Source organism: Phragmites australis, chromosome 8, assembly GCF_958298935.1.
Source record: "Phragmites australis chromosome 8, lpPhrAust1.1, whole genome shotgun sequence".
NCBI lineage: Eukaryota > Viridiplantae > Streptophyta > Magnoliopsida > Poales > Poaceae > Phragmites > Phragmites australis.
In genome coordinates this window covers 5001059-5010365 of record NC_084928.1, presented here as the reverse complement: position 1 = coordinate 5010365, position 9307 = coordinate 5001059, and the positions used below count along the sequence as shown (strand labels likewise).

Sequence of the window (9307 nt, the reverse complement as noted above, 5' to 3'; positions counted from 1 at the left end):
TACAAAGGGATAATAATCAATATATGTTGTACTATTTTCTCCTTATTTTTTCATTGGGTTTTAAAAGAGTTTTAACAGCATATCACTAGTATTCCTCCTATTTTCCTAAGAGGTTTTCAGAGGTTTTAATATAATTCATAGATTATAATTATTGTTCTCTAAGCTCACCAAAATAAGTTTTTACTATTTAGGTTTCTCATATGAACTTATGATAAGGCAATAACCAATATATGCCATGTCATTTTCTCTTTATATTTTTCCATTGAGTTTTAAAGGAGTTTTAATGACATATCAACATACTATTTTCTCCTCATATTTTAGAGTTTTAATGGCATATCAACATACTATTTTCTCCTCATATTTTACCATAGGATTTTAGAGGAGTTTTCAACGAGAAGTTAACAATTAAAATAATTGATCAAAGGGGAAAGGAGAGTGTTAAGAATAAACATCATGTGATCAATTATCAATAGTCATATCTATTGGGAAGAGGTATATTCTCAATAGATATATCATTTCATTATATTCATTCAACTTATATAAATATGTAAACACTATGAATCAATACAAGAGTTCATTACTCTATTCTCTGAATTCAATCTCTCGATCTCTCTCTACTCTCAATACAATCAAGACATGATACTCATGACTAAGTTGTCTAATTTTGACTGACTGACTTCAAAAGAAAAATCCTTCAAAATTTCTTGAGTCATGTAAACTTTTTTCTTTATCTCATCTCGACCAAATTGACTTTTCACGGTAGGATATACCGATGTTGACTTATTCACGATAGGATATACCGATGTAGACTTATTATTCTATAGGTTTCACTTCATACATGATAGTACATCCTTATAATGAATGCCATTAAAACCAAACTCTAGTTACTACTTCCACTGACCATTCTAAACATTATATGCAACATCACATAAGTGTATTGCTTTACATAACGATTAATCATACTCTAAAATCATGTGATATATATTCATCAAAATATCCCACAATTATCTATCAAGATAATACTATTTGTATTGCTTAAATACATACAGGTTATATAAAGTACAATAATTGCTATAAAATATCTTGCAAACAAAACCATGTAAAAATCTGACAGATTCATTCATTATTCATTAAGTAATTACCCACTTTAATATTCATAAAATTGACATACAAAGATTTTGAGAATTGCATAATTCTGAAGTCATACCCTAATTTATGATCATATATATTACTCTATTTTTTCCTTTATAAGTTTTACTCTCTAATTTTCTTATATAAATTTTTTAATAAGATAATACCAATACAACCATATATACTACATTATTTTCTCCTAAAAAATTTCCCCACTAAATTTTCAAAGAGTTCTTCAATAACACATTACTATCACTTTCTTCTCATATTTTTCCCCACGTGATTTTTAAAGTTCTTCATTATTTTATATACAGATGACAAAATCGATCAAAGGAGTGTTACAGTTAATCTCCTCTCTCTAACTGCTCTCGTCAGTTATCTCGATGCCCATTGGAGAAAGGATGCCTCCCCAAACGATTACCGCTGATTACCACTGATTTATACGCGGGATCGAGCTGCCGTACAAAACGTCCAGCAACTCCAACACATGCAGCACGTCCAGGAACCAAAGGTCGCAAACAAACATCCATTTCAAAAGGGTTACCAACAAATGTCAAACATCATCTGACATTCTACCATCCTATATACCTGTATTTAACCTATCCAACATGACTAACAAATATATCAAATGGTGCATTGATGGAGGATATTTGGCTTAAACGCAGACTACTAAGAACATCAATCAGGATGATGATTGAAGAAGGCATCACCGAAGACTGCCAATCAAGATGATGCAGTGAAGGAAGTATAAGGCGAGGAAGACTTCCATTGTTCGAAGGTAACGCGAAGTGGCAAGCGAAGAACGAAACCAAAGGCCAAACTCACATAGCAGTCTTAAACAGGCTTACACCTCCGGCTGATCTCAGCCCGGTCAGTTCTCTTTATGGCAGCGCTCACTTACCTGGGTTCCCTCTTCCCTGGCATATATAAGGCATTATAACAGAAATGGCGCGCAGGTGTATCATCCATCTAAATACTGCAGTTCCTGAATCTGGTTCAGGTTGCGGAGACCCGGCCTACGAAGAAACTTGTGCTTCTAACACCAGATGCTGCATTTGTCAACACAATCAAACCTTACCAAATGGTATGAGAAAGAAGGTCGTTACTGCTTTCAGACGCGCAGCATCTTCAACAAAGCATATGGATCACGAAGATGCGCCGTAGGCAGACTAACAGGCGACATTCTCATTTGTTTGCACGAAGCATGTGAGGGTGTGCGAAGAATGAAGAGCACAGAACAAAACCATGAAGACATAACTGAAAGCCGTAGTCGGCCGAGTCGTTTAAGCAGTGCAGGACGATGCCTTTTTAACACACAGAAGAAAAGACAATTGATCTTAGTTGAATAATACATCCATCCATAAGTTTTGCTACTGATTATAAAGTAGAGACAAGCATAATAAGATAGATAAAAGTTATGAGAACCTTAACCAAAGTCGAGCAGTCAACGAGGATCTTTCAAATAGGTTATTGTTCATAGCTGATACCCCATTGAGCAATATCTGTAAAAGAACACTCCTTAGACGCCATGTCTGGCTCTAGCTCCTGCTGCGGCGGTATCTGGTGATGTTAAATAGCAAAAGTGCTTTAGATTATAGATACACTGAATTAGATTATGCAAAGATGTTCCAGTACCTGAAATAAAAAAGAAACTAAAATCTGCATTACCCATTATCATAGGGAGACTCATCCCGGCCACGGTTGTATTGTGGTGACTTGCTATAGCTGCGTCCACGAGCTGGTGACACACTACGACGCCTAGGTGAACGCGCCGCTGGACTGTAACTTCTGTTTGCAGAGCATATAATTTATATCACGTTCAATTTTTCTTCATTTATTATACATATCTTCCACAATTAGCATATGGATCAGTAATTAACAGTTACAGACTGTATAGTAAATAACGAAAATAACAAGATGAAAACAGTCCAAATGTTATTTTTGTGCACTTGATGGACAAATATTCCACCATTCATCACTCAACCCCTACAAGTGACTGGGGATGTGTATAAATGTGAAAGAGAAGGAAATTTTAATATTTTTGCCCTAAAGGGCATGTACCATAGCCAATCCCTAAAAAATTAAGAACTGAATTATATATCATCATCTCATCTCACTAAGAAGTTCAAAATGAACTGAAAAAAAATAAATAAAGTGGTTTGGGCACAGAACCAGATCTTGATATAAAGATAGCAATGTAGGGGCATATGTACTAAAACGTAGTAACAGCAAGTCAGTGGCTTTTTTTTTTTAAATAAAAAAAAGGAATGCAAGACGAGGCAACATTGATTTCCGGTTACCTTCTACCATAACTTGGACTACGGCGGTATCTAGGACTGCGGCTGCGGCTGCGGCTGCGGCTCCTGCTTCGACGCCTTCCGCTGCCTAGACCTCCAGAACCAATCCTCAAACGGCACTCACGAGCAAAATGCCCAGTCTCTCCACACTCATAACACTTTGACTCCGACCCACCATACCGATCACGACCACCACGGCCACTGCTGGCAGTACGAGATAGCTCAACTCTCCATCCATTCTTGCCTACAAAAATATAATGCAAAACATTACAATTAGATTTACAATGACTAAAACACCTATACAGGACTGTAGACATGCCAGTATAGAAGGTGACAATACACTAAGGACGGCAGGAATGTAATCCCAAAAGGTAGAAAAGATGCTACCACAGAAGATCCAAGTAAATTGAATTAAACAGCCATAATTTTAATGTTTCCAATTTCCCTACAGCTACAATGAGCAGCATCTGTTGGCAAAATATAGGCAACTGTGACCTAAACCCAAAATGATATTTCTATATATCATAAACTCTGAATGTAACTTAATAGCAATTCAGATATATTGTCCCAATTTCTTTACCCAAAAAAAAGTGAGACTGAAGAGAATGCCATATACATCTGATACAACATGCTGAGAAAGCCAGAACGGTTTAACATGTTCACATACCATCTAGATCACGGATTGCATCCTGAGCATCCCTCTTGTCATCAAAATCAATGAATGCAAAACCAGGTGGTTTCCGAGCAACCCAAACACTGCTTCCACGAAATATAAGAAAACTTGTCAGAATCATCAGCATCAAGCAGCATACATCGATGCCAAAGGTAAACATATGCACTCAATGATGACTCCATTGTTTAGAACATAACAATGACTAAGCATTCTGGAGACACTTCAGAGCCCAGGACAGCAAATCATTTGGTGTTCAGAAAATTCCCATGCCTTTTGCAATTGACATCCAAATCATTTGAACCTAAGCTAATATAAGATGTATCCTCAGTGCATTTGACAAGACTGTCATGCAAGGTCCATCGAAAAAGAAAGTCACACAACCAAAGGATGGCAGGATTATGGGAAATACTGCATAAGCAGAGCTGATATTCACATGAGTACATTAATGAAGCGATATAGTACAAAACAGCATCAATACCAAGGCAATAGAAGTGGGGATGTGCAACACACTCTGTAACTCGCTCGCTACTGAAATGCTGAGCAGTGCTCATATATAACCAAAACATGGCACGCACAAGTTCAATCATAAAATCAGTTACATTTTACTTTGCCCTTTTGCTTCTCACCCAAAAGGACGCGCATGCACATACACACATGAAGTTCTGCAAAAAGCAGACGCAATCACACAGAATCGATACCAGCACTGACCTCCGAAGAACTCCGAACGTGCGGAACTCGTCCTCGAGCTCCCGAGCCGTCACACGGGGATCCAGGTTGCCAACGTACAACCGAGCCATCGCAGGCGATCACCTACAAATCATTCGCAACATAGCGACACCGACACCAATCAGATTTCCGCGAAGCCAGCGAGAACGTTCAGATCAACGAGAGCGACACGCAAAATCACGCGACGAATCGCTCTAACCCAGTCGAAAACCAGCAGATCTAAAGCTCGAAACCAAGCCAGCACGCGAAACTCGACGCGGCGGGCACGAACCCACCAGATCTAGGGTTTACGAACAGATCAAAAAGATGAGGGGCCCGGGGGCGGAGGCCGAGAGGAGATCGGTCGCTCACCTTCTCCGATCCGCCGCCTCCAGGGGCTCGACGGCGGTGAGGTGCGAAGTGGTGGAGGATACGGCGGCGATGGGTGAACCGATCGGGAGGAGGCGCAGCGCTACACGGAGGGCGAGAGGGTGAGACGAGATCACGATAATATATCGGGTTGGGGTTGGAAACTAGAAGACGTTGAGGTGGGGCCGGTTGTTCTAGAAACCGCGCGGTTTTTGTGGGCTGGGCTCATAGTAGGCCCATTGAGTTGGGCTATCGATCCAAGAAGTTTTACATTTTTATATTTTAATTTTTTAAATTAATAATTTTAGACGGTCGTTTGAAAAATAGTAACTATATGTGTTATGTTTATTTTTTAAAACATGTGCCCATTGAAACGGTAATAATAATACATCACCTTTTTAACCAGCGACAGACATCTATTCATACTATTTTTCAAATAGACGTTTAAAATTATTAAATTTGAAATTTTAAAATATAAAAAAAAAAATCTCAATCTAGCAGAGGGCTGCACTTGGGCCCGTAGTTGGACTATTTAGTTCGGCTATTGTTGGAGGGTGAACTTCTCAAACGGGAATTCGGAGGGACTCTTTTTGAGATTCGATCAGGGATGGTTCTGAATCTACCTCGTACGTGAATTAATGAGAGTAAATGAGATGCAGGCGGGATGGATGATCGGATGCTAGAGAAAATAAATGTTCGAGGGATTCAGACAGGTTTGGACCGCACGGAGCGTAATACCCTACTCATGTGTGTGTGCTATTATTGCTCTGAAAATGCCTCTCTCTGGATCTTCGTGTGTCCTGACTTCGTTAGCTTGTCTGAGCCTGTTGAACTTCTTCAACTTGTTTTCCTCTTCTTGAACTTGTTCAACCTGTTCTCCTCCGGGGTGCGCTCCCCTTCTTATATCCCGTCGGGACGGCCTGACGTGCTCAGAAAGGAGGGCATGAGTCTCAAGACGCCATAAATGGAAAGCAACCATCATGGGCTGCAGCTTGATGTTACGGGGGTTGAAAATACGTCCCCGACCGGTCTTGTCGTCATCATGCCACTTTTTAGCGGGTGCAGCAGGGGGGCCCACCGGGTAGCCACCGAGCAACCCCGCGTGCCCAGTAGGGCGGCAGGCGATATGCCTCGAGCCTAGCGACGATATCCCCAAGCCGCGCCGGATGACACGCGATGGGACCCGTCGCATTAAATGCCCCACGCGCCCCTGACGAGAGTTGGCAGGGACTGACAACAGGCGTGGGGGAGTAGTTGGAAGTGACAGGCTGTGCCCCCTCTTAAATGCAGCATCGGGCCTTTAACCAATTGACACCTCACCGCTGGGCCCTTCTAGGGTCTACCGACAAAGGTCTTCTCAAGTCCTCGGGGAACTGTGGGTGTTCGGGGACCACTGTTTATAGCCCCGAGCGCCCTCTCCCGGATATGCCTTCACTCGGATCATCGGAGAACTGTGGGTGCTCGGGAACCACTGTTCATGACCCCAAGCGCCCTCTCCCGGATATGCCTTCGCTCGGATCATCAGGGAACTATGGGTGCTCGGGGACCACTGTTCATGGCCCCGAGCGCCCTCTCCCGGAATTGTGTCTTCTCGGCCCTTCGGGGAATTCGGGTACTCGGGGACCACTGTTTATGACCCCGAGAGCCCTCTCCCGGAACTTGTACTTCTTGGATCCTCAGGGAACTCGGGTACTCAGGGACCACTGTTCATGGCCCCGAGCGCCCTCTTCCAGAACTTGTACTTCTTGGGTACTCGGGGACCAGTGTTCATGGCCCCGAACGCTCTCTCCCGGAACTTGTACTTCTTGGGTCCTCGGGGAACTCGGGTACTCGGGGACCACTATTCATGACCCCGAGCACCCCTCCCGGAACTGGGTCTTCTCGAACCTCGGGGAGATATTCCCCGAGGGATAGTGCCACGTGGCATTCTGCTGTCCTGGCCTCGGAACTCGAGGACCCCTGGTTCCTATGTCACCGACAGCTATCCTTCCAGCTGAGCGCTGGACGTTCCGGGCTAGGCTGGTGGGCCCAATTTTCAATTGGGTGGTAAGTAGTTTGTTTGGTTTTTTTTTTTTTGAGAAGTTCATTTTGTCTTTCTTAACTGTTACTTGAGTCTATTTTTTTTTCTTTTCAACCACAAAACTAGATATTGTTGCTGTCTCAACTATCTAAATAGGATTCTTTTCCTCCTCACGTGATTTTGATCATGGGTTTGTCCTATGTGGCTCACGTGTGACAGTAGCCGTCCACATGTTAGATGATACATGGCATGAGTACGGGGGGCAATGGGCATAGGCCTGAGAGCACCATGGATTGGGTGCGCGTGCCCACATGCTAGCGATTCGACTCCTATGCATCACGCGCACGGTGAGTTGACCAATGGCTCGGATGGGCGCATGAGCAGCCGATGGAGGTCGACAGCGATGGCGCACTTGTTTCAGCCACTGATACCCATTCGGCGAGGGAAGGCACTCAGGCTCAATTGCTCTGGGTTAGGGCATCTCTAGGGCAAGGCAACGAGCATGGAGGTAGGAAGAGCGCGCGTGGTTGCTAGAGATGGGCCATCGACGGTGCATAGAGGTGAAGAGAAAGGCGGCTCGGCATAGAAGCTATTCGGTGAGCTAGGGTTCAAATTGAAGATATGGGGAGCGAGTTAGTGTCTACTAGATGGTGTATTCTAAGTGGATTGGAGTAAGAAAGGCCAGCGGTGGCGGCAAAGTCTGTCGGGTGTCTGACGTGGCTGTGGCAAAGGAAAGGGATCGAGTTCAATTGGGCTCGATTCGAGCTAAAGCTAGGTGCGCGAGTAAGTGGCTCGGGGATCGATGCTTGCTAGGGTTGAGCTCGCGGTGGCGCATGGTTGGCAGCGGAGGTGGTGACACAACGCCGGCGTAGCTCGATGAATGATGGCATAAATTGGAGATGCAACAAGCTAGATAGAGCCTAGGAGATGGTGGAGAAGAGGGGAATTGGATGGAGCCCTTACCGATGAGAAGAAATCGGGCTCAGTGACAGCAGCAGCCAGATTTAGGCATCTCGGCTTCGGCCAAAATTAGGCTCGGGGAAGGAAAAAAACGGGACCGGTGAGTTACTAGGAGCACGACAGTGTGCTTGGTTAGGGCAACGGAGCATCGGGGAGGGAGTGACAATGGTAGTCGAAGGTAGAGAAGAAGAAGTAGAGGCATAGGTTGTGGCAGGTGGCGATGAGCTGGGCGTCGACGGAGGCGTTGAACGGGCTTGCGAGGTGCGCGCCACTCTGGCGGAGGAAGGGGAAGTTGAGGCACACAGAGGCATATGACGAGGAGGAGGGCGGTAGAGGCGAGAACTGCAAGAAGGAGGTGGTGGTGGCTCAGTGGATCCACGCCGCCTTTGCTCTCTACCTGCCACGCCGATTTCGCACTGCATTGCCACTATCAAGTTGCCCGCTAACCGCTCTAGCGCCCTTGTCCTCGCTCCCCAACTATCGAAGCACCGTCGTCATTGAAGTCTCGAGGTCACCGCCACCCTCACTCGTCGAGAGCCACCTTGCCCTCTCTTCGACCTCCCTGTTGCTCGAGATGAGATCCTCGTCCGGCCCTGATGCTCCCCGCCACTTGCTGTCGACTTTCAAGGCCAGGGATGATGTCTCCGCCCAACTCCGGCGACGCTATCGTCATGTTCGAGCCCCTTCGCCGTCTCAGTGGTCGCCGTATGTCTTAATCAATCCGAGCTGTTAGATCAAAAACCCGTGGGCAAGATTAGATTTAGAACTTACACTTTTAGCAACCAATCATGAGTCATCACATGTCCTTCATAATTCCAGTCAGCTGGTTGTTCAGTCATTATCCACCTCGGTCTCACATGGCTGCCACGTGTTAGGCACCTCAGGCTCAGAACCCAGTCGGTATTACACAATTGTCGTCATGTAGGACCAAATCATCATCAAAACTAGTTAATGAGGTAAAATTACACCGATTTGAATAGTTAAAAAAGGTGAGATATATGTTTTTACGATTTAGTGAGATAAATAGACTCGAACAATAGTTAAGAAAGACAATATGAACTTTTTTCTTTTTTTTTTCTGATCACTCAATTTTTCAAAACTTGATCTTGCATGATCAAAAGTTTCAGCCATGATAAAGCAGATTTTCTCCGT

The 9307-nt window shown here is 44.2% G+C and overlaps 1 protein-coding gene across 2 annotated transcripts; it reads right to left on the bottom strand.

Moving 5' to 3' along the window:
* Window positions 1-1643: 1643 nt before the first annotated feature.
* On the bottom strand, window positions 1644-5329 carry LOC133926391 (serine/arginine-rich splicing factor RSZ21A). 2 transcript variants are annotated; one of them, XR_009911090.1, is made up of 7 exons: window positions 5179-5329; window positions 4810-4911; window positions 4096-4184; window positions 3432-3672; window positions 2800-2919; window positions 2557-2691; window positions 1644-2435 (listed from the first exon to the last, which is right to left on the bottom strand). XR_009911090.1 is itself a non-coding variant. In XM_062372320.1 (6 exons), exons 2-6 carry the CDS (start codon window positions 4896-4898, stop codon window positions 2670-2672), a joined length of 561 nt encoding a protein of 186 aa, XP_062228304.1. In that variant the 5' UTR covers window positions 4899-4911; window positions 5179-5329; the 3' UTR covers window positions 1644-2669. The 2 variants fall into 2 exon arrangements, 1 of the variants encoding a protein (XP_062228304.1); XM_062372320.1 differs by having other exon boundaries at window positions 1644-2691.
* Window positions 5330-9307: the final 3978 nt, after the last annotated feature.

What these genes read in the sequence shown, in the direction of transcription:
- LOC133926391 (XM_062372320.1), bottom strand. Translation starts at nt 4,898, where the DNA reads ATGGCTCGGTTGTACGTTGGCAACCTGGATCCCCGTGTGACGGCTCGG. An exon ending in TGCAATCCGTGATCTAGATG is followed by an intron (nt 3,673 to 4,095) that starts GTATGTGAACAT and finishes ATATTTTTGTAG; the next exon opens with GCAAGAATGGATGGAGAGTT. An exon ending in GAGTCTCCCTATGATAATGG is followed by an intron (nt 2,692 to 2,799) that starts GTAATGCAGATT and finishes TAACATCACCAG; the next exon opens with ATACCGCCGCAGCAGGAGCT.